Below are 24550 nucleotides of genomic sequence, written 5' to 3' on the forward strand. Positions count from 1 at the left end.
ATGTGCATATTGATATTCTGGAAATATTCATATTGAATGGCCAAGAGTGTCAGTAATAGTATTCTTATCTTTTTGGAAGGTGTCTTTAATATCCTCCATGATTTTTTCCCCTTTTTACTCTGATTTGAAGCCTGTACAAGTGAATTGTCTGCTTTTTCTGATTAACAGACAACTGATATATGCATATTTCAAACAAAAATTTTATTTGGAGACGCTTCATCTTACAGGAATATATGTTTGTAGGTATGCATATGGCAGATTGCAGAGTAAAGCGTGTATATAGAAATGATCCAAGTTGAAGAGAAACTGACATTTCAAACAGGAACAACAATTGTGCCTGACATTTTGGAAAGCTGCTTAAAAGGCTGAAAGTGTGCTCTTGGGCAAGGCAAGTCAATTGATTGCTGGAAAGGTATAAAAATTAAATGAATAAAGCAAATAATATACCAGGACAAGTAGAATGAGGATAGGAAATCCAGACACTTATGCAAAGAGCTACTTTTGAAAATCTAAAGCTCTAAAAACAAGTTTAGCTCTTCAAAAATGTCACGAAGGATGGGCTTCAGAAAGGAAGAAAAAGGGCATTTTAATGTCAAGGAGCTTTTGATATTAGCTGTCGAGCCTAATGTAGGGCTTACGCTTCGTTTTCTGTGTTTCCTGCCCCCAGATGATAATGTTTTTCATTGGTTGACATTGGGTGGCGCAGAGCAAGGTACACTCAGGGTTGGGAAAAAGGCTAGGACATGCAAGTGTAATCTGCTTATTTTAATGTCTACCTGCACGATTTCTACCTGCTTACGTTTCAATCTATTTTTAATGAAACACGTTTTAATTAGTGGGGCGTCTTCCCTGTTGCTTGAAATTAGATTCCGGTAAAAGAAATCCTGCACTGTTTTGATGCTGACCAAAAGTGAAGCTCTTACAAGGAAAGCCAACATCACAAGCTACTTCAGGAAAAAAAAGTTCTATGAACTAATTATACCGGCTCGTTTTGGGGAGTGTGTGTGACAATTGCCTCGCCTTGTTCCTTGGGGAATTATTCCATTGAAAGAGCCTGGGACCTATGCAGAAATGTTTATTTCTGCATCTTTTGGAGCATTTTGCTTTAACAGATTAACAAAGTTGGAAGGGATCTTGTAGGTCATCTAGTCCAACCCCCCCATCCCTGCCCAGGCAGGAGACCCTACACCATTTCTGACAGATGGCAGGCCAGTCTCTTCTTGAAAGCTTCCAATGATGAAGCTCCCACAACCTCTGAGGGCAACTTCTGTTCCATTGGTTGATCTGTCAGAAAATTTCTCCTTATTTCCAGGTTAAATCTCCTTGTTCAGTTTCCATCAATTTTGCCTTGTCTGGCCTTCAAGTGCTTTGGAAAATAGCTTGACCCCTTCCTCCTCTCTGTGACAGCCCCTCAAATATTGGAAGACTGCTATCCTGTCTCCCCTGGTCCTTCTCTTCACTAGACTAGCCAGGCCCAGTTCCTGTAACCGTTCTTCATGTGTTTTAGTCTCCAGTCCCCTAGTCATCCTGGTTGCTCTTCTCTGCACTTTTTCTAGAGTCTCAACATCTTTTTTATAGTGTGGTGACCAAAACTGGATGCAGTATTCTAGGTGTGGTCTTACTAAGGCTTTATAGAGTAGTATTAGTACCTCATGTGATCTTGATTGTATCCCTCTGTTAATGCAATTTAGGATTGGATTGGCTTTTTTGGCTGCTGCCACACACTGCTGGCTCATTTAACTGGTTGTCCACTAATACTTCAAGGATCCCTCTTACATTTACTGCTATTAAGCCTGGTTTAACCCAGTCTGCTGCTCTTGAAAACGTCAGTCAGCTCTTTGTGTGTGTTTCAAGCAGCTTGTGTGGATCGTGGGAGTGCATTATACCACTTTCTGCAAAAGGTCAAGCACTCTTCCTCCCCTCATTCCCATAACTAATTTATACATTCAAACTCTGTCATTTTCTAAAATAGAAGAATTAACTTCAGGATTAATCCATTCCTTGAAAAGATTGAAATTATGGCAAGAATCAGAGTTCTTAGGTGGAAAAAGGCATGCATGTAAACTGTAAAATTCTGGTCTGGGTTGTGTTTCTTTGCTCCTATCCTGCCTTTAAGAACAGGTCTTCTTTTTGTGATAATTTTGCAGGATCTCATAAGAATTTGTTTTAAACTATTAATGTGGTTCCCCTCTTTTTTCTGGTGCAGAAATGTCCCTTTAAACAAGTCAGTTAAAAAAAAATAATCTTTACCGTAATGACCCTATTTGATGAAGGTATGTTGTCTTAATTTGCAGCAAAATCACTTCTCAGCTTGTAAAGTGGGATTTTCTTCTTGTAGTAATTATTTCCTTGAACTCACAAAAATCTTGGGTCACGGCAAAAGTAAACCGTTCGGAGCAACTCAACCCCCAATTTTGTCTTTTCTCCAAATAGCAAAATGGGGCAGATAGAATTCCACCGATGCGATGAACCTGCTTCTAGGCTGTATCATTTTAGACTGTCTTCCCTAATCCGGTACCCACTGTGTAGTGTTAGGACTACAACTCCCATCATGGTTGGGCATTGTTGCACAGCCAGTCCAGAAACAGAATTATTGCAATCATAAAGGGGTAAAATCCCCTTTGAAATATGATTTTCCTGCAGATTCTGTGGAGATTTTTATGAAGGAGAAAATGGGTCTTGTAGTTTCTGCCCCACTGCTCTCTCATTTGAAATGCATGTCAGCAAAATACATGCAGCTACGTAAAATAAACAGGTGGGCCTCTAACTTCTTGTATTTCCTTCTAAGGAGAAAAAAGGGTAAAGGCTCCACCATTGTAACATTCTAAATTATTTTCAACAAAAGCTGCTCCACATGTCCTACAAGTGACTTGATATACTGCATAGTGCATGGAAATAATGCATAAGAACTTAATGAATTGCATTTAAAAAAATAATATAGTTCCTTTTCTACTCACTGTCAAAACAAGTTTCTGATCTATGCACTACCATCCAGGCATTACTCTAGGTCTAACCATTGGTCGTTGAACAAAAGGTTTTTCACCTGTTACCCAGAAGCTGTGTTTTCTGGAGAAGTGGAAAAGAAAAGAAAGAAAATCTATAGAAATGTGAATAAACAAATGAGATGTTGATTCTGAATTGGATTATTTGTGTGGTTATGTAAGAATAGCATAAGCACAGAAGTCATTGGCTTGAGACACTTCACGTAGCTTTGTATGTCTAAAAATCTTAGTGCGATAAAGCTTTCAACAAACAGGACTCGTACCAGTGTTGGAAAAAGCAGTGTTGTGGCTTGTGTTGACCAAGGCTCCTTGTATGACGTTGGAAGTTTTTGTACGAACTGTAGTTGGATATATGTTCTCTTGAGTGAAACAAAGTGTATTTCTTTGGTGATCTCTGAGCTTGGTTGCTTTCTGGCAGATGGTTGATTCCTCACATTAGATCCTTACGGGCACTGATGATGTAACCTAGTTAAGGTAATGAAACATCTGCAAGAAACCAACCAAGCTCAAGGACTACTCATTTCAACCCTGAGCTACAAATATTCTCCTTTATAAGTAAGTGTATTTCTTCTCACCTGGACTATGTTCCAAATCTGCAGGAAGCCCAAGGCAAGTCGGACTGAAATGGAACAAATTGTCAAGTACCCAAGGCACAGCAGGTGGCTGCAACCCTCCCTCATTGCCAATCCGAATCCCTTTGTGAAGCTCCGGTTCCCATCTGTTGCTCTGGAGGACTGCAAAGGGCACCGTGGCAGCTATTCCAATAACTATAGTAAGAGTGCAATTACCACTTGGGTAAAATGCCATGGAGATTGGGAGGAGGAGCAGCCTGTCCTTGCAGTCATGGGTTCCCCAATCAGACTCTGGAACTGCAAAGCAAGAATGGACAGCAAGAAACCTGCATTTTTTTTTAAAGAGGAAGAATAAATAAATGATTATTTTTTTAAAAAAGGTAAGTAGAGAGTTCCCATTTGGGGAAATTAAAGCTCACCCACTCATTTAAAATCCACTTTTTTTTTTCTTTTTTAAAATAAGGAAAGCAGGGTGTTTTTTTTAATCAAAACCCAAATCTTAACCTCTTCAGACAACAAAATACAACTTTAGCATTATTCTAGAAATATATTTATAATTTCTTTATGGTCCGAATATCACCATTTGTACTTCTGCATCAACAGGATCAAACTGATGTCTTAAATTTTTGAGTGGCAAGCCAAACTAAAGTCTGAGTAACCGGCAGTTCAATAAAAGGTTGGTGACAAGAACCAGTTTAATATAGTGATGATGGTAACTAAAGTACAAACCAGGAGACTGAGTTCTAGTCGTGCCTTAGGCATGAAAACTGGCTGAGTGATTTTGGGCCACTTATTTTCCCAGCCTAGTCCAGTTCATGGGATTATTGTGATGGAGGAAACAGGAGTCTCACAAATGAAAGCGGGACTTAAATATAACAAATGAATAGTCAAATGATCCAACTCCACTAGGTTAAATGATGACATTTATTATTATGAAAAATTCAGAAAAGTTCAATGCTGCCACTGGCAGTGAGATCATCTCTTCCCTCTTAAAGTTTTACATGACTTAATTCCAAGAAAGTGGGAAGTAGGCATTTTGCTGAAATCAAAACCACATATATATACATTGCCAGCTTTAAAAAGGTAGACAGAATGAATGTTCATCTGTTTAATTAAAAAGGAACAACGAACACACAATGAGTCTTCCAAATCTTTTGGAGGACATCTCCAAAATGAGAATTGGAAGGAGCTGCAGTTTACTTTGATGAGAAATGTTTTCGGTCTGCCTCCTGGAAGTGTGGAAGCAAAATGCTGCCTTGGTGTAGGATTTCACATCATTCAAATAATGATTTGCACTACTCAGGTCACCCTGAGGACACAAATAAGCCATCAAGTGGCCTCAACGACTTGTCTAAAAAGGATGCAAATGACCAGCTGTCTGCAAGTAATATAAATCCTTCCATTCCCCACATCCAGTCAGAGCTAAAGAAGCTTCTTTGGGATAAGAAGCAAAACATCTTCAAATAAAACACAAGGAAGCCCAGTTGCCTCCTGAAAAAGCACCTTTGGATCGATCATTCAAATAACTTCCTCTGGGTCCTTGAGTGAACCCAAAGTTGTACAATGGTTTTGCTTTGTTCTTCAGAAATAAGGTGGGCGAAAGGAGACCACACGGGGCTTCCCATAGCAGCCTTTTCCCTTAAAGCGGAATTGAAGCAAACTCCCCCTTTGAAGCTTTGCCCTCTCCCACTTCTAAGCCTTCTGGAACGTTCTCTCCCTAAGGCATTATGAACCCATTTGCTATCAGCTGCTGTTTCCTATTGCAAGTTCTGAAGCAGCATCATTTTTTCAGAGCCCCAGCTTGTCAAGACATCCCAGAATTCTGGGCTCCTCCATCTCAAGACAACAGGTGGAGATTCAAATGTTTTCCGTGCTCTTTTATCTGGCCGTCTCTCGGTTCAGGAAAAACAACCAGCTTGACCTTCCGTTCAGAATATTGAAGAGGGGGCATTGGTCCACCATCTGAGGGCCATAAGCACTTTTTTTTAATCAAAGCAAAAATGGGCTGAACATTGTGCCAGCATTTTGAGAGCAAAGCCTTGCCTTTGGCAGCCGGTATTCTGGCATAAACTCAACCTGCAGGCAGGGAGAGGTCAATCGTTATGTAGTTTTTAAGCTTTGACTTTGAATCTGTATCTCAGTATTTTTCAACCTTGGGAACTTTTAAGATGGGTGGATTTCAACTCTCAGAATCCACCAACAAGCTGTGCAGAGTTGAAATCCACCCATCTTAAAGTTCCCAAGGTTGAAAAATACTGCATTTGTAAGGTACAACATCTGGTTACCCAAATTCTTCTAGTCATCCATTAACCAATGGTTCCATTGACCTTTCATTCCAAACATTAAGAGAACTACAAAGGCGGAGTTGATATAATACTTTGATATAATACTTGGTGGTAAATTAAGGGTAGTATTTCAGATTCAGCGTGTTTCCTAAATACCAAGGAGGGTTTTTTGTTGGAGGGGCGAGGAGGAGGCCAAAAAAACCACAGGATTGTGGTGGGTTTCTTGAATTATCCCTTTTGTAACTGCATTTCATCACACACACACAGCAAATCCTCCTGCCAAATGCTATCGTCCTATTGATACAAAAAGTAAATGAGATAGTGATTTATAACCTGCTGATTTATAAGGCTTTCCCATTGGGTATCTGTTGGGCAGAGGTGGGTTTCAGATTTCCTGGTGTTTCACCAGGAACTGTGGTTGGCATCTTCAGAGGTAGAGTGATCTGCCAAGCATACCACAAGCAACTGAGCAGGGAGTGACTGAGCTCCTGTTTTTATAGCCAGGTGTCCTGACTTCTGATTGGTCTCTAGCCAAGTGGTTTCTGATTGGTGCAGGTTACTGAATTCTTTGTGTGCCCGATGCCAATTGATCAATTTGATGATGGTGGTTCTTCATTGGTGTTTTATGCTGGCTACTGATTGGTTGTAGGTTCTGATTGGTTAATCTCAGCAGCAGTGTCCTAACTGGATCCTGGTCCAAGGAAGTTTCTGTTTTGCACAGTTTTGGGAGATGATTTCTGGTTGGTCCTGCATTGGGGTAGGATCTTGATGTGGCTCAGGAGAGGACGCCTGATGTGATCACTATGTTGTAGCACATATTCCCACTGATGATTTTTCAAGTCTGTCTTAATCTGGCATGCTTCTTGTGTTCTTCCAATCAGATGTGGAAACTGTTTTATGACCCAATATCCACAGCTACCGGGGATGCAACAAACCCCAAATGCTGTGAACGGATCTCTACCATCCTTGGTTGATCAATGGATTTTCTTAGCCAACCTTTAGATGACTTTAACATTGCCCTTTTCTAATTTTTTTTAACTATTGGATCAATGGCCTTTTCTATGTAGGGCAGAAATGTATTTCTTTAAAATGATGTACAAAATCAACACTCAACCAGTCAAATCACAAAATGTTAAAAATAAAAAATCTGGCCCCAATCGATGCTTCCGTGCCGTCATCAAATCTTCTCCCAACAATGTGGGGGAAAAGCTGGGGGTCTATAAAGCCTTATGAGAGGCTAAAAGGGTTGGAGGCCTCCCTATGTGCAGGAGGTAACGTTTGTCTTGCTCAAAGTCTGAAGATGTCATCCACAGTTGCTGATGAAATGTCAAGAAATTTGTTGTCTAGAGCAGGGGTCTCCCACCTTGGCAACTTTAAGACTTGTGGACTTCAACTCCCAGAGTTCCTCAGCCAGCAAAGCTGGGAGTTGGCCGCATGCCTTAAAAGTTGCCAAGGTTGGAGACCCTTGGTCTACATCACCACGCTCATTAAACCCTGAAGCCAACACTGCTTCTTGACCAAGTCTTGCCAGGAGCCTCAATGCAGAAAAAGAGCTTCAGAGACCTTGAGTGATGGTAGTTTATGTCAGTGGTCGCCCAGGAACCACTGGTGGGCCATGAGAAAAATTTGGTGGTCCACAGAGAAATGTCACCCCCAAAGCAATTAATCCAGGCTGCGCGGGAACACAAGGCTGCGCCGCCCACATGGTCCGTGGGAACACAAGGTTTGCGTCGCTTGCATTGCGAACAACACAACGTAGTGAGGGGAGGGGGAAAGGGCAGTGGGGGGGGGGGGGAACTTGCCCCACTTACCCCAAGCGCCTGGCCCAGCCACCGGGCTGCTTCTTTCTGCTTCTTTCTTCTTCTGCTTTTGGCTGCATGAAAGGAAAGCAGCCAAAGTCTTTCTCTCTCTCCCCCAAACTCTGCCAGGAATGAGTCTTTGGGACCCTACAAGGCCTCCTGCTCCAAGAGGCTGCACCAGCACAAGTCTCACAAAGACTCATTTCTGGCAGAGTTTGGGGGAGAGAAAGAAAGACTTCTGCTGCTTTCCTTGCATGAAGCCAAAAGTCTCTCTCTCTCTCCCTCCTTCCCTCCCTCCCTCCGAGAATGGATCTGGAGACGGTATCCTGTGATCCCAAATAAAGAATGATCGATCGATAGGAAAACGGGGTGGGGAATTTTCCTGCAGAATTTTTTTTTTTTGGGGGGGGGGGGATTTTCCCAGGGTCTCTGGTCTGCAGGATTTAAAATTATGAGTCTGGTGGTCCCTGAGGTCCAAAAGGTTGGCAACCCCTGGTTTATGTGATCCTACTTCTGACCTTCACAGGCTCTCCACCAGCAAAATGATATTCAGCTTTCCGCTGGCTTGCAACAACTCCCAATAAAATCAAAGTCCATCTGTGTTTATTCAGGCTTATATCCAGAGAACTTACCCAGGGGTGCTTTTCGTTTTCTCACACCCTTCCGAGCTGCCAAGCAATTTGTTCAGCTAGGCATCTTGCAGGGACCCGCTCCTACAAAGAGTAACTGGGTACAAACTGAATGAGCTTAAGGCATGACATTCAGTGGGAAGTCAGTTTATCCTTATTAAACCAAACTTCAGACTCGGTTCCCACAACCTGTTTAATAAGATGGGGAGTATCTGTGTTGTAAGACCATAAAATGGAATCAATAGATACAATCAGATTTAGCAAGCCCTAACTTGCACAAGGTTAAATTAACTCTCTCAAGTCAGTGGTGTTGCAGGCCCAGCAACACCACATCAATTGTCCTCTTCTTCTTAGCTACACCTCAAAGTTAAAGAGCTAAGAACAAGGAGTGGCTTTAAAAGTCAAGTCTCTTCCATCCAGAATATACCTGCAGTGAACAAGCCACACCCATTTGCCCAGCCAATGAGCAGGTGAAATCTTGCTGAGGAAGGCATCTAGATTCGGGTTCTCCAACCTTTAAGGACTTGTGGACTTCAACTCCCAGAATTCCTCAGCCAGCCATGCCGTGTTGCCTGAGGAATTCTGGGAGCTGAAGTCCACAAGTTTTAAAGTTACCAAGGTTGGAGAACCCTGATCTAGATGAAGCTTTCTTTGGGGTGAATTGCTGCTTGAGGATTCTATGATCGCCTAAGGAGGATTTTTTTTCACCCAAAGGGAGATTTTGGATTAGGACAGGTCTATAATTAGTAAAGAAACCTGACTAGATTAGTAGCAAAGAGGCTATAAAGCTGTGATGGCGAACCTATGGCACGCGTGCCACAGGTGGCATGCAGAGCCATTTGTGCCGGCATACGAGCTGCAGGCAAACTTACCTCACTGTGCATGTGTGCACCTCAGAATTGATTTTCGGCCAGCTTGAGGCCTTTTCAGCCTCCCAGAGGCTTGAGTAAGGCTTCCGCAGGCTTTGCAAGCCGAAAACTAGGCCTGTTTCATCACTTCCTGTTTTTCTGGAAATACCGGAAGTGACAAAACGGGCCTAGTTTTTGGCCTGTAAAGCCTGCAGAAGCCTTCCTCAAGCCTCTGGGAGGCTGAAAAAGGTCTCAAACTGCCCAAAAATCAGCTGTGAGGCGCAATGCAGGTGAGGGGGTGGGGCATGCATAGGGGTTGTAGGGGGGCACGCATTGCCTTCTGGGTGCTGGCACGCGGGCGCAAGTGTGCAAGCACGCACACAATTTTTGGCACAGGAGCCCAAAAAAGGTTAGCCACCACTGCTATAAAGGGTTATATCATATTATGGTCAATATATGATAAGGTAAGCCAGAATTGGTGTAGGATTAAAAAGAGGGCATCCATGAAGCAAAGGAAAAAAAAGAATGGATCTTGGGTCATTTAATCCCAACTGCCATCTTTAACGTTGCACTTCTCTCCCTCTCCCCCCCTCCCACACACACTGGGCACCCCTCACCCTAATCCTTGTGTGGTTCACTTCGAGTTTTTAAAGGCGTACACACGTTCATATGTAAACAGGCTGAGCTTCATCTTGTAAACACACAGGGGGAAAAAAATTGTATTATACATTTAAAATAAAAAGTGCAAATCCACCGAAGACGAGGAAGGAAGACGCCTGACATCATACGCCGGTATCTCCTTTTAAACACTTAAAGGAGAATCCATTTTAAAATAATAATAATAATAATAATCAATGCATGTGTTTCCAGGAAAGTAGTGAAATGCCCTCTTCTACTACAGCTACATTTTTATGCAATCTTCAGACACGCATACAATTGAGCAACGATCCCAAATCCACAACAATGAACTCTGTGCTCTCTCCAGAATTTTGCCTCCCCGTTTCTAGAAGAACATCGGGGAGAGCGTTAAATAAGAACGAGCCTTCTTCCGTTAACTGAGAAACCACAGCAACACACACACACACACGTCAGTTTGAGGGGAACCATTTGAGCTGATGGGATAGTCAAAAAGGGTTTTAGGAACTTACTTTGATTCATTTTAATTTTCCAATTGTCCAGGCTGAGGTTCCTCTGGATTTCCTTCCTGTCCTCCAGTTAGTGTATTCTTCCTCAAATCAGAAGCCCCCAAATACTAGAAGCCAATGATGCCGGATCTCAACCCTTAAAAGACTTTTTTTTTTTTTTTTAAAGCTGGGCTTTTTTTTTTCTTTTTTTGCTGATCTTTGGTAGGTGAAGATGACGTCTCAGAATTCATCTGTGCTACGAGGCTTTACACAAAATATATTCCCTTTGAGAGAAGCAGAGAAACCTGGCCGTCGGATTCCCCTCAGCTCCTCCATGAACCTCCATGATTTCCAACCCCTTAAACTTCCCCACTGATGTTATGCTATTTCACGATCCTAACAGATTAAAACGCTTAAAGGAGGCCGAGGTTTTGCTTTCTTATGCACATGAAAAGAGCAATGTTCATTGACTCATCAGTTATGAAATCCTAGGCAAGGTTGTCTCACAGTATATAAAGATTAATGCATTTTGTACAGGTTGGTTTCCAGTTATGAAAGTAAATTATGAAAGTAAACGCTAACCAATGGTCCATAAAACATCGCTGTTGGAATTTTTTTTTTAATATGCAGCCCCTACTTCTATGATGGTGGTGGGTTAGTTTTGTTTCCCCTTGTTTCCTTGTTTTCTTTTCTTTTCTTTATTTTGCTTTAGAAATCTTCTACCAGTTTTACGATAAAAGCCAGTTCTGTTTCTCTTAGGGGAGGAAAGAACAAAGAGGCACTTCTTGATTGGCTGGTAATTCCTAGAGATCCCTTTTTTTTCAGAGTCATGTTCCTGACACAAGTAGCGGCCGTGTGACAGAAGACAGCAAGAGATAAGTTTTATTTTTAGGCACTTGGCTGCGAGTTTTCCAAGGCAGCACACGGCTCTTGGCTATGACATCAGAATCGGTTTCTGTCGCACCTCCAGAATATCTGGGCAAAAGAAATAATAATAATAGGATGACAGAGGGTTACAGGGGGAGGTTCAAAATCCATCTCTTCTACTACCTAGAAATAACCTACGGGGGATACTTGGACTTCATTTCCTTCAAGAGGTATGGAGACCATTAATGAGGCATTTATGAGCAACAGTGTGGTGGAATGTAGTCTGGATTCACAAGAGGGAGGGGCTGTTTCTCAGAGGGCAAAGAGACAGCAGAGCTTGGAATGCCTGGGGGGAAGGAAGAGGACAAGGCCAGAGCCTTCCTAGTAGTTCGCAGAGTGTTTCTATAGTTATTGCATATAGTTGCTTTAGTCTGACAAGATTCTGTCTGTAGACAAACAGCGCTAAAGAAACCACTGAGAAATTATCCATATATTGTTCTTGGCTTCTTTACATGAATTATTCTTGTGAGTCCCTTTTAAATGAAATAGTTGATCTGTAACTAATTATTTGCCTTTATTTCAACTGAGCCAGGTCAATCTATAGAACTATAGATCTAAAAATCTGGTGCACAGATGCCACTTCACATTTTTCTTTACTTACGCATTAGCCCTGATTTGGATCCGGGCCAAAACCAGATTGTCAGTCCAACAAGGCAGATCAGGTTTAAAAAAAAACAATGCCATATAAGTCCAGATTATTTTTATTGCAATAGCTATAATAATAGAATCTTTCTAATCTTCTCCCCTCCCCTTCAGGTGAATTAGGGAGGGGCTTGTCTGAGACATTTTCTCAAGTTACTTTCTTGGCCTGGGCTCAGGTAATTCTTATTTCACCCTTGACTTACTACAGAGATCCCCAAACTTGGCAACTTTAAGACTTGTGGACTTCAACTCCCAGAATTCTCCAGCCAGCCGTCTTAAAGTTGCCAAGTTTGGAAACCTCTGACTTAGTAGCTGCTATTCTCTTGTCCTTCAGAAGCCTTTTACACAGACACGTTGGCATACCGTATTTGCCGGCGTATAAGACGACTGGGCGTATAAGACGACCCCCAACATTTCCACTCAAAATATAGAGTTTGTTATATACTCGCCGTATAAGACTACCCCCTCTTCCACACACCTTCCACTTTTGCACTTTTTTTTTTTTTTTTTTTGACGCACTTTTCTGCTTTGGACAATTTTGAAATGAGCTAATCCAATTTTGAACCAAGAATATGCAAATAGCTATGGAGTTTAGAAATGAGTTTTAAAAATATTTTTCATTGCTTACCATTAAGCGTAAAATATGTTGTAAATAAAATGAGAACACAGGAAACATTCTCTTCTCAATACAGCTGATCTCTCTCTCTCTCTCTCTCTCTCTCTTTCTCTCTCACACACACACACACCAAAAAACCCGGACACTGAAAAGGCTGCCAAGGAACAGTATATTCAATGCCTTCTCTTTAATCAAGAAACAAGGAATTCCTTAGAATCTTTTTTTTTCCCCAAGTGGCCCTCTTTAAAAAAAAATATGGAGGTAACACTTTCATTCAAAAGTCTTCCAGTATTTGGAGTCGCTCAGACATATTGAAGTGAGGCAGGAGAGTCAGTGAAATTTGAAATGATCCAGCTACCGTTTTCTTCCCCTCCGCCCGAAGGCCATTATCTCCACGTCAAAACGAACGAGGGGAGGCAAAGAAGCCAAACACGCTAAAAAGGATCTCTTTATTTTCCTACACAAGGTCACACCTACTTTTCCGCATTCAAAGGACAACCTCTCCTCACCACCACCACACACACACACACACCCCAATACCCCAAACAATGTTCTGAGCATTAATCACCATTGCTACATTAACCTGGTAAATTTATACCCTGCCTCCCCAGTGTTGCTTTGACGGCAGGATTTCACACAGCGGGCGCTCGCTCGCTCTCTTCTCCGCTCTCCCACCGTTCGCACATGTTGGAAGCACCGTAAAACCTGATAACCCACGCGGGGCTCCCCATCCTTAACCTACAGCCGCCCGCATGCAAAACCTGCGTGCAAAAGAAAAAAAGAAAAAGAAAAGTACGCCGCACGTGAGGATCTTCGAATCCTCTCCTCCCCACACCGCTAAGGAAGGAAGAGGGGGAAAGGTTGCGCAGCGCGTGGCGAGTGACACCCGCCACACACACACACACACACACACACACACACACACACCCCGCCCCCCAGCCTCCTCCCGGCTGCAACTCAAGCTCGAAGTGGGAGTCTGGAGTCCTCCCGGCGTATAAGACGACCCCCACTTGGAGGCATGTTTTTCAGGGCAAAAGTCATCTTATACGCCGGCAATACGGTAGTTTCATTCTTCTGCAACTTCCCTCCTAAAATTTCCTCATCTTCCAAGTCTTCATCAATCCCCAACCCAAGGCCCCACTTCTCCCTTTACCTCTAGCCAGTGGAGACCTTGCCATGCGGACGGAAGATAATGGGAGTCCAGCATGGGCACGTGATTCTCTATCCGAGATGAGGAGTGGGACTGCTAGGACTAGAACTTCAGAGGGTCCCTCAGGAATAATTGTTAAGACCCTGTTTTCTGGAAATAGCTGAAGGAGTTCCCAACAGAGTTTCTGGCTCACAGGAAAGCTAAATTGTGCACCTACAGAGATTTGCACCAAACATTTTTATAACACATGCTAAAGGGACATGGTGGCTCAGTGGCTAAGACGCCGAGTTTGTTGATCAGAAAGGTGGGCAGTTCAGCGGTTCGAATCCCTAGCACAGCGTAACGGAGTGAGTTCCCTTTACTTGTCCCAGCATCTGCCAACCTAGCAATTATGAAAGCATGTAAAAATGCAAGTAGAAAAACAGGGACCACTTTGGTGGGAAGGTATAACAGCCGTTCCGTGTGCCTTCGGCATTTAGTCATGCCAGCCACATGACCATAGAGATGTCTTCGGACAGCGCTGGCTGTTCGGCTTTGTAATGGAGATGAACACCGCCCCCCTAGAGCCGGAAACGACTAGCACATATGTGCAAGAGGAACCTTTACCTTTTAATGTCTGAAGGTGAAAGATGTCAGATGAATGAGCAATGGGTATCAGTGCTTTGATTTTCTGAATGTCCCCATAGAACTCTTGGCAATTTTCAGAAAATTTAAGAATCTGCACTGAGATTTAGGAGGGAGGGAGGAAGGAAGGAAGGAAGGAAGGAAGAAGGAAGGAAGGAAGGAAGGAAGGAGGAAGGAAGGAAGGAAGGAAGGAAGGAAGGAAGGAAGGAAGGAAGGAAGGAAGGAAGGAAGGAAAAGTGAGTTATCAAACTCATTGGTAGATAAGCAGAGAAGAAGCACCATTGTTCCACCCTCTTCATTCATTCCAGGAGATACATACCTAAGGAATTTTAAGAAGGTAGGAATTGAAAAGCAGAGCAGCCTTACCAGTTAAAATCCGATGCAACGGCAGCGTGACATAGGTTAAGTGTGCATAGAGGAGGAAGTTTTCATCCGTTCGGTTCAACTTCAGCCAAGAACCCACAAGGGAGCGTCCAGTTCCAGATAATGACCGGGAACGTAGGTTTGTTGCGTTATGCAAATCTGTCAGAGAGAAGACGACTTCAGGAAGGAAATGGATGCATATTAATTTCTGTAAAGAATCAAACTAGGCGGCCTGGTTGGCTCAGTGCCCCCATATACCAGACATCATTGCTGAGGGAAAAGACGTCAAATCCCGGCCTTCCAGTTCACTGTCACATTTAACAGCAACTTGCTTTATTTATGTGGAGAATGTTTCCTTAGTTCAGTGATCCCTCTCTCTTTTTTCCCAATGATCTTTCAGGTAAAAAAAAGGACTTTAGCCTTGAATCCTTGATAGGGGAAGGAAGAACTGAACCCAGTAACTGCATTCAGTCTTTCACTGATTGTTTTTCACCCCCCTTTAATGTGTATTTATGGCAATAGAATAAAAGGAAAGAAAAATACCCATAGTATTTTTAGTTAACGGAGGAGGAGGAGGAGGAGATGATTTATGCATCTCAGCAACCTCCTGCTGTGGGTCTTCTCAAGCAGGCAGGCCGAAGATCCACTGAAAGACTTTGAGGGTATCTGCCAAACATTGAAGACTTTCTGAATTTGCTGTGAACTCTGCCTCTTCCCAGACTCTGACTTCCTCTATAGCAGTGGTCGCCAACCAGTGGGCCAGGGACAACCAGTGGTCTGCGAGAAAATTTTGGTGGTCTGCAGAGAAATGTCATCCCCAAATCCCACCCTTGAATTCAAAAACTCCAAATCCGATTTAGCCATACTAGTTTATTCTGGCAGCTCACAGCTTTTGGGTGGTTCTGAGGTCTAGGACAGGGCTGTCAAACCCAACGCCCAGGGGCCGGATCTGGCCCATGGGGTGCTTAGATTTGGCCTGTGGGGCCACCCTGGAAACAGCCAAGGACCAGCCCACAGATGGCCCTAACGAGCTCCGTTGTCGCTGGCAGAGGGTTGCAGGAGGCTGTTGCAGCCGAAAACGGAACTCGGGAGTCCGTTTTCGCTGGCAGAGCGCTCAGGCACCCCCGACACGAGTGACATCGAGCCGGCCATGCCCACATTGGCCACGCCCACAGTGGCCCCCTGAGGTCAAATACAACCCTTATGCTGCCCTCAATGAAATTGAGTTTGACAACCCGGTCGAGGACAACTCGCCGTGGCCAACTCGCCATGGCTACTTAGCCACAGCCAACTTGCTGTTGCCAACTTGGTACAGCCAACTCGTCACAGCCAACTCACCATTGGGACAAAGGTTACACAATATTGAAGAAATAGTGAACTAGAATCATTAAGGAAAGGATGCAAAAGGAGGGACAAAATGAAATGGGAATAACAAAAATTAAAATACATTTTAATCGTTATTTTTAAAAATGAAATACAATGGTCGAATTTGGCCTGTTGTGAGTTTTCCAGCGGTGAATTGGCTGCGGTGAATTGTCCTGTGGCGCGTTGGCTGTGGCGAGTTGTCCGGGGCTAATTGGCAGTGAGTTGGCGGCAAGTTGGCTGTGGCGAGTTGTCCCATTCCGGCCTCTGAGAATCTCTCAGCCTAGCAAAATTCAGAAGCAGACCGTTGAATGGGGACAGTTTGATTCCTCTCCCACTTTCCCTGGGAAGCAAACCCAAAGAACATCGAGAGCCTTCCAACAAAAGCAAGATGCAGAAAAGGCAGAAACATCTGCCCACCCATTCATCCCATTTCATCCTTCCTGACTCCGTGGCCTTTTAGCATAATAGCAATAGCACTTAGACTTATATACCGCTTTATAGTGCTTTTCAGCCCTCTCTAAGCGATTTACAGAGTCAGCCTCTTGCCCCCAACAATCTGGGTCCTCATTTTACCCACCTCGGAAGGATGGAAGGCTGAGTCAACCTTGAGCCTGGTGGGATTTGAACTGCCAAATAGCAGGCAGCTGGCTGCAGAAGTAGCTTGCAGTACTGCACTCTAACCACTGCGCCACAGAGGCTCCTATAATGCTATAAAGCAGTGGTCCCCAACCTTTTTGTACCAGGGACCGGTTTCAAGCAGAAAATTTTTGCAAGGACCGGGGGAGAAGGAGGGGGCTTTTCCTGTCGCCGCAGCTATTCCAAACGCCCGTTCACCCCCACCCCCACCCCGCCCGCCCGCTCAATCCACAGTGTCCCGTTCTGCCTGCCTGCCTGCCTGCCTTAGTTTCTGGTTGTTTGGGAGCAGCTTCGGCTGAGAATAACTATTCGCTCTTTTACTCAGCCGAAGCTGTTCCGATTCAACCATTAACGAAGGCAGGCAGGCAGGCAGAACGGAGCACTGGGTTGAAATCCGCGCGGGCGGCGAGCGGGCGGGCGGGCGAGCGGGCGGACGGGGTGGGGGGTGGGGGAGAAACGGGCGCTCGGCAACAGGAAAAGCCCCCTGCTTCTTTGAAGCAGTTTCTTCCTGTGCTGGTGGAGGAGCGAGAGAGAGACTGAGAGAGCTGACCCAGAGAGAAAGACAGGCTTCGGTTGCTTCCTCCCTCCCCTTCTTTCATTTGTGTCCTTGATCCCTGATCCCAGCAGCATTCACCGAAGGTGAAGAAAGCCGCCATTTTTAAAAAATCTTTGCGGCCCGGTAGAGAGTGCTCCACGGCCCGGTACCGGTCCGCGGCCCGGTGGTTGGGGACCCCTGCTATAAAGAAAGGCTGGTGTCCACCCCAAGCTCAACCGAAGCGTTCTCCCCAATTCTCACACCTCCATCTTCATCATCCCGAAAGAATTCCTCGCTGTCGTTGGCTGAGTGGGATTTCTTCATCTCTGCGATTCGATTTCGGGTCACTTTCCTCTTGAGAGACGGGGAGAAAAAGGAAGGCCGGCTGTTGCGTTCTGGAGTTGGAGGGGTGCTGAAGGACGTGACCTAGGAAGGGGAGAGAAAACAGCAACAGGTGAGAAGCAACTGAGGTTTATATTGATCGTCTTTGATGGTAGCCAATTCAGGCCGTCCTCGACTTACAGCCATTCAATCAGTGACCATTCAAAGTTACAACAGCACTGAAAAAAGCGACTTATGACTATTTTTCACACTTATAACCAGCAGCAGCCCCATGGTCGTTGTCATCATCATCATCATCTTTTAATGATCCCATAATCCTTTGCGGGGTGGAGTCTGGGCAACTGAATGGAGCTAGCAGTGTGTGTTAATGGCCAGATGCCTTTCCTGTTGCCAATGCGGAGTTTTGTTCAGCAGATATATTCGCATTGCAGCATCCCCATGGTTATGTGATCAAAATTCAGATGCTTGGCAACTGACTCATACTTATGAGGGTTGCAGTGTCCCAGTGTCTTGTGTCCATCTTTTGTAACCTTCTGACAAGCAAAGTCAATGGGAAAGCCAGGTTCACTTAACAACCGTGTTACTAACTTACCTAACCCTAACCGCAGTGATTCACTGTGGCAAGGAAGGTCGTAATAATGGGGCAAAACTCACTTAAGAAATGTCTTACTTACCAACAGAAATTTTGGGCCCAATTGTGGTCATAAGTCGAGAACTACCTGCATTGCCTTCTAACTGCAGACCAATGAATAAAAAACCCCAATTCATTTCTGTATTATTATTATTATTATTATTATTATTATTATTATTATTATTATTATTATTATTATTATTATTATTAATAATAATAATAATACTTTGAATGGTTCTATCATTCAAAATGGCTTACACTGTACCTTTTGGTGTTCTGAATAAGCATACATAAACCAACTTTCACTTATGGACACTGATCCATCCCCTGACTCTGTTCAACAAGGTTCCCTAAAATATTGAGGTGTTTAACTCAGAAATGACCAATTGGCTGTCCATCAGCCCTAGTTGACACTTGGAAGCTTTCTAAGGTGAATGGTAGCGGAGTTGAACGGCATGCTGAAATTTCCACTCATAAAGCCAAGCCATCGGCTTCCACTATTCTGAGAAACAGCTTTTAATATATTGCCTCTTGTGCTGAATTTTATTCTGATGCTCTGGTCAAGGCCGACCAAAATTGCAACAAATGGCAGAGACAACATGGCGCACTGTCTCCAATAACATACTTTGTTAAGGTAATAAAGATTTAATAGCTGGCCAGATGCTGTAAGGCTGCAAGCCAAAATGATGAACTGAGGATGAGTCAGCAGGGTACTGTCACTTTAAGAAGCTGTCTATATAAGGGACGCCATGTGAGGGCGTCTTTCTCTCTCTCATGTTCTATCTCCATTGTGTAGTTCTCCGTGTAGAGTTGAAGATTGATTGATTGCCTGGTATTTGCCTAACACGTGTATGTATGTACAGCATATAGCAGTCTTGTATATTAACCACTGTTAAAAGACAAAGACTCTGTGTCCTGGGTTTTGCTCCTGGGTTTTCTCAAAATAGTAGTCACGCTGTAAACACTCTGATAGACTTTATTCTTTCAAGAAGCTCACGAAAGGAGAGAAAGGAGAGAAAGGAGAGAATGTCATTAACAAAGTTAACTTACTCGCTCATGCAGCGGTGAGCCTGGGTTTGAATCTTCTTCTGTACCGTAAGGAGATGTGTCACCCGTGGAAATGCGACCCACTGCCATTTCCGCATGTCCCTTGGCCTGAGGCCCCTTCATACGCACAAACTCCATATTATTGTATTTATAAAAACCAAAGGACATCCTCTGTGCCATTTTGGCTGCCACGCTCACCTGCAAAGGGGAGTCAACATTCAAGCCACTGCATCATTGACATGAACTGGCATGGACCTCTTTCAATTCAATTTTTCCACGGTGGCGCAGCGGTGAGAGTGCAGTACTGCGGGGCTACTTCTGCTGCCTGCCAGCTGCCTGCAAGTTAGCAGTTCGAAACTCACCAGACTCAAGGTTTGACTCAGACTTCCCTCCTTTTGAGGTGGGTAAAATGAGGAGCCAGATTGTTGGGGGCAAGAGGCTGACTCTGTAAACTGCTTAGAGGGGGGCTGTACAAAGCTCTGTGAAGCAGTATATAAATCTAAGTGCTATTGCTATTTTCTGTGAATTGGGCACTGCCTCGGTTACCATTAGGGGACATAATATCTTAAAGAAAGATATGATCAACTCTCCAAGAGTAAACAGCAAATTTTCCCACATTCAATCACCATCCTTGTAGACTTTTTTGATTGGACCTACCACTGTTCTCTAATTGTGGCAAGGCTCCGGAAAGTAATATTAAGAGAAATTTCTAACAGAATAACAGAGTTGAAAGGGACCTTGGAGATCATCTAGTCTGACCCCCAGCTCAGGCAGGAAACCTTACACAATTTCAGACAAATGATTGTCCAATCTCTGGATGGAAGTTGTTCCACTGATTAACCGTTCTAACCGTCAGAAAATATCTCCTAGGTTGCTTTCTCTTATTTAATTCAGGTCTGTGCCATTTGTGCTACAGGAGGTTACCCGGGCCTGACCCGGTATTTAATATCTATACAACAAATCTGTTTCCTCCCATTTTGATCAGTGGAGGAAACACTGCCTTGTTTTAAACAGGTGAAATGATTGGAGGAGGGACAGAAGACATCAAGGTCCTTCTTTCCCTAAAAGTAGGCTTCGAACTCCTGCTCTAAATACAGACAAGAAAGCCTTTCCGGTTGCCCCATGTTGTTTGTCTAAGAGACAATCTCACCAGGGGGTGGGCTGCTGGGGGCATGCAGGGGTTCAGGAGAGCCCCGAGCTAAGATTATGTGCAGTTCGGAGAACCCCCAAATCCCACTCCTGCCTGGCCCTGCCCACCCTGTCCTGCTCCTCCCAGGAGCCACCACATGGCCCGTTTTGAATGCAGGTAAGTGCAGGGTGCGCGCAGAGGCTTGGGAAGGGCAAAAAACGAGCCTCCGGGAAGTTTGGGAAGGCCAAAAATGGGCTCATTCCCAGCTTCCAGAGAGCCTCCAGAGCCCGGGGAGGCTGTTGTCATGCCCCTGTTGGAGTCTGACTCCAAGGGAGAGGCGGAACAGCCGACAGGGACTGGAAGTGTGGCTCCGGAGGTTGTGGAGGAGGCTGGGCAGTCAGAGGAAGACACAGGCCCATCCCTTCTCCATCCTAGGGCACACAGGGAGGAGAGGATAAGGGAGAGACGTGAATGGCGTGGTCTACTGGGGGAGGAAAGGGCCTTGATCCTCTTCATGGGCTGCAGCTGTGAGAACTGGTTAAAAGGACGGACATGCGTATGGGCCAGTGCTGGAAACAAAGCGTGGAAATATCTCTAGTCTGTCGTTCCTCTCTGAGTTTGGCGTCCTTCCCAGTGTGTGTTCCGATATCGGTGGACGTCTTCAAGCCCTTATCTTGCCTGGTTCCCTTAATTGCTTCAGTGTGGTTTGTGTCGTTTTTTACTCTTTATAATTTATAGGCATTTTTAGTTTAAACGGCATGTCCTCCTTTTCGTAACTGCTTGTGGGGGAGTTTTTTGTCTCCATATTTGGAGCTTTAAAGCAAAGTGAAGGAATAAAAGGGCCTTCAGTTGTTTTTGTGACTGTGTTTATTTTGTATCCCACCCTGGGTCATCACAGCTGTTTTTGCCCTCTGGGAGGCTCGAGGAAAGCCTCCAGAGCCCGGGGAGGGCAAAAACACCCCCCTCCGCCAATGGTGTAGGAGGCCGACTAGGCCATGCCCACCATGGCCACACCCACCCAGCAACCGGGAAGAAAATGCTTTGTTAAAATTTTTGAAGACCACCCCTGAACCTCACCATCTGAAGGACACTCACCCTGTTATCATAGACCTTCTTGAGGGCCTCATAGCGGATGGATCCCTGGAAAATAACACCTTGGAAAGTGTTGCTTTTGTCACTGGCCACCAGCTCCACACAAACCATCTCGCCTTCCCCTACAGTCATGTCACTAAATACCTAACAAGACATCCAAATAAATCAAAGGAAAAAAATAAATAGCTGTAGAGAAACTCAAGGCCATTTGTCATTGCCTATGGCTAAGTCAGATGACAAACTGAGATTTAATAGCAGCGCAGGGGTCTATACCAGGAAACCAGATTCTCAGTAAAAGGTCTGGGGGCACGGAATCTTCTAACCATTTTTTTAAAAAGTAATTTTATTATGTAAAAAAACACCCCTAAGTCTATAATATTTCCTATAATTTACTGCAAACTAAACCACCATTCAGATCAATGTTTCCCAACCTTGGTCATTTTAACTTGAGTGGACTTCAACTCCCAGAATTCCCCAGTCAGCCTAGCTGGCTGGAGAATTTTGGAAGTGGAAGTCCAAACATTTTAAAATTGCCAGGGTTGAGAAGTGCTGATTTAGATAAGGGAAACAGTGTGAAAAGGCAGACTCAGAATCATAATTAATACCACGAATAAAAAGGACATTTAATGTATCTTAAGCACAATTTTTCCAAGCCTCTAAAACCAGCAGTTTTGTGATGCAATCTAAAAAAGTAGGTGATTTTTAAAAATTAGGCTTTATTAATATTCGATGCAAGTGATTTAATACCTTTATGTAGCAATGTTTTCTGCCAATTTACAGTGGTAAATTTAAATTCTAAGTAAGCAGAGCTATGGATCTATAACCTAAACAGCACTAATTGCACCATTAAAATTATTATTATTATTATTATTATTATTATTATTATTATTATTATTACAACTAGGGGAAAATAAGCAGGAAAAAGAAAAGAAAAAAAATAAAGGATCTTTACAAAATTTGTTGTAAAACTTCAAAGTAACCATGATATAAATTTTCCATATTAAAATATCTTCTATCATTCTGAAATTTTACGTGCATATAAGTGTTAGATTACAACCTCATAATTAATGACTGTTGCCAATATAACTCAAGTCATACGTTAAAAACTGAGATAAAGAAGCTGCAGTAATTTATATCTTATCTGGAAAATTTGGTGTGTTGTAGAAATCATGAAAAACTATCACTATCTTATGTTAGGAAAAACCCAATGATTGGATGTGTTATAAGATGTGATTTCAAAAATTTCCACATTCAAGTTAATCTCCATATCAGATTAATTTTTTTAGACATGGAGTTAATTTTTATAATTACCGTATTTATCGGCGTATAACACGCACAGGCGTATAACACGCATCTTCATTTTAAGAGAGGAAATTTCAGGAAAAAAAATTAAATTTCTAAATAAAAACTTTGAAGCAAAATAAGGGTAGCTCAGAACTTTTTTTATTAATATTATTACCACTTATAAGGTAAATCAGTGGTCCCCAACCTTTTTGTACCAGGGACCCGTTTCAAGCAGAAAATTTTTGCAAGGACCGGGGGAGAGAAGAGAAGGAGGCTTCGCTCTCGCTGCTCCACCATCCAAGGAAGAAACTGCTTCAAAGAAGCGGGGGAGCTTTTCCTGTCGCCGCAGCTATTCCGAAGCGCCCGTTTCACCCCCACTCCCACCCCGCGCGCTTCAATCCACAGTGTCCCATTTGCCTGCCTGCCTGCCTGCCTTAGTTTCTGGTTGTTTGGGAGCAGCTTCGCTGAGAATAATAACTATTCGCCTCTTTTACTCAGCCGAAGCTGTTCCGATTCAACCATTAACGAAGGCAGGCAGGCAGGCAGAACGGAGCACTGCGGGCGGGCGGGCGGGTGGACGGGGTGGGGGGTGGGGAGAACGGGCGCTTCAGGGAAGCTGCGGCGACAGGAAAAGCCCCCGCTCTTTGGAAGCAGTTTCTTCCTGTGCTGGTGGAGGAGCGAGAGAGCGACTGAGAGAGCTGACCCAGAGAGAAGGACAGGCTCGGTTGCTTCCTCCCTCCCCTTCTTTCATTTGTGTCCTTGATCCCCGATCCCAGCAGCATTCACCGAAGGCTTCTTAACATTATATCGGCATATAACACGCATACATCATTTGCCCCTATTTTCAGGGGAAAAAAGTGCGTGTTATACGCGATAAATACTGTACACACACTCCCAAAACTTCCACATTCTTCTACACGAGGGAGCCAATCTGAGAAAGGACCTACCTCTTCAAAGTTGTCAATCATAAAAAATATGTTTGGATAGCTAATCTTCGATTCCTCGCCCTTGCTGTCCATGGGGTGTTTACTTGGAGATGCGAAGACTTGCTGGAAAACACCATTTGGAAAATATGATATAGCTTGATATGTATGTATGTATGTATGTATGTAATGTTATTCAGCTTTGTTCGGGTATTTTCCCGAACAAAGTCACAGGTCATAGCATCAACTTCAATGGCACCAAAACCCTAGCCACTATAGAAAATCCCAGCCACAGAATCATCAGAGAAGCCATAGAGATTGAAAAAAGACCAGAAAGCATGAACAGAAGAGATGATTCCACCAGACTGTCAATCATTTGGAAGCCTGCACTCACAAACAAAAAAATCTCCACACCACTAGCCAGGCAAACACCTGGGCACAAACAGATCCCCCCTGATACCTCCAGCTCAAACACACCCCAACCAGGCACCCAGATGAAACGGAGCTTCCTAACAAATGATAGCCGTCCATTTACTCGGAGCCAAGCTGCACTAAAAGCCTCCGATACAGGAAACACAATGCTGCCAGCCAATCAAGACACAAAAAAAGCCACAAAACAGACAGAAGATATTAGAAACACCAATCAAGCAGAACACAGCAAACTCCAAGACCAATAAACACAGACCAAGACTCCCAACCAATCAGGATGAAGAAAAAACCATTCTGGCACAGCAGTAGGCTAGCCCCAAATTTAAAACTGAAACAACTGTAAAAGTCTGACTCACAGACAAACACAATACAGAAGCCTGATGATGGCAGATGAGATTCTGCCGAAACGTTGCTACAACTTTAAAAGCACAACTATAATGACGTGGGAAATGTACAATCACGGTCTGGTAACTCCTGCGACGCAGCTGGAACTAATCGTATCGGCTCTGCCGTTCCATTAGACTATTTCAGTAACGTGGAGAGGGGGGAATCTGCT

At 43.9% G+C, this 24550-nt stretch overlaps 1 protein-coding gene across 2 annotated transcripts in view; it reads right to left on the reverse strand.

The window, feature by feature from the left end:
- Positions 1-4480: 4480 nt before the first annotated feature.
- The window catches only part of KIAA0930 (KIAA0930 ortholog), a 72369-nt gene continuing 52299 nt past the window's right edge, over positions 4481-24550 (reverse strand). For both annotated transcript variants that reach the window (XM_087969497.1, XM_087969498.1), the window contains exons 5-10: positions 23590-23691; positions 21362-21502; positions 19141-19335; positions 17381-17543; positions 14585-14740; positions 4481-11234 (exon numbers count right to left, since the gene is read on the reverse strand). In XM_087969497.1, coding sequence (XP_087825623.1) covers positions 11194-11234; positions 14585-14740; positions 17381-17543; positions 19141-19335; positions 21362-21502; positions 23590-23691 — 798 coding nt within the window. In that variant the 3' untranslated portion in view covers positions 4481-11193. The remainder of the gene's footprint in view (positions 11235-14584; positions 14741-17380; positions 17544-19140; positions 19336-21361; positions 21503-23589; positions 23692-24550) is intronic.

This window comes from Notechis scutatus, chromosome 6 (assembly GCF_049901735.1).
Source record: "Notechis scutatus isolate UNSWTSFEM ecotype Mainland chromosome 6, rNotScu1.2, whole genome shotgun sequence".
NCBI lineage: Eukaryota > Metazoa > Chordata > Lepidosauria > Squamata > Elapidae > Notechis > Notechis scutatus.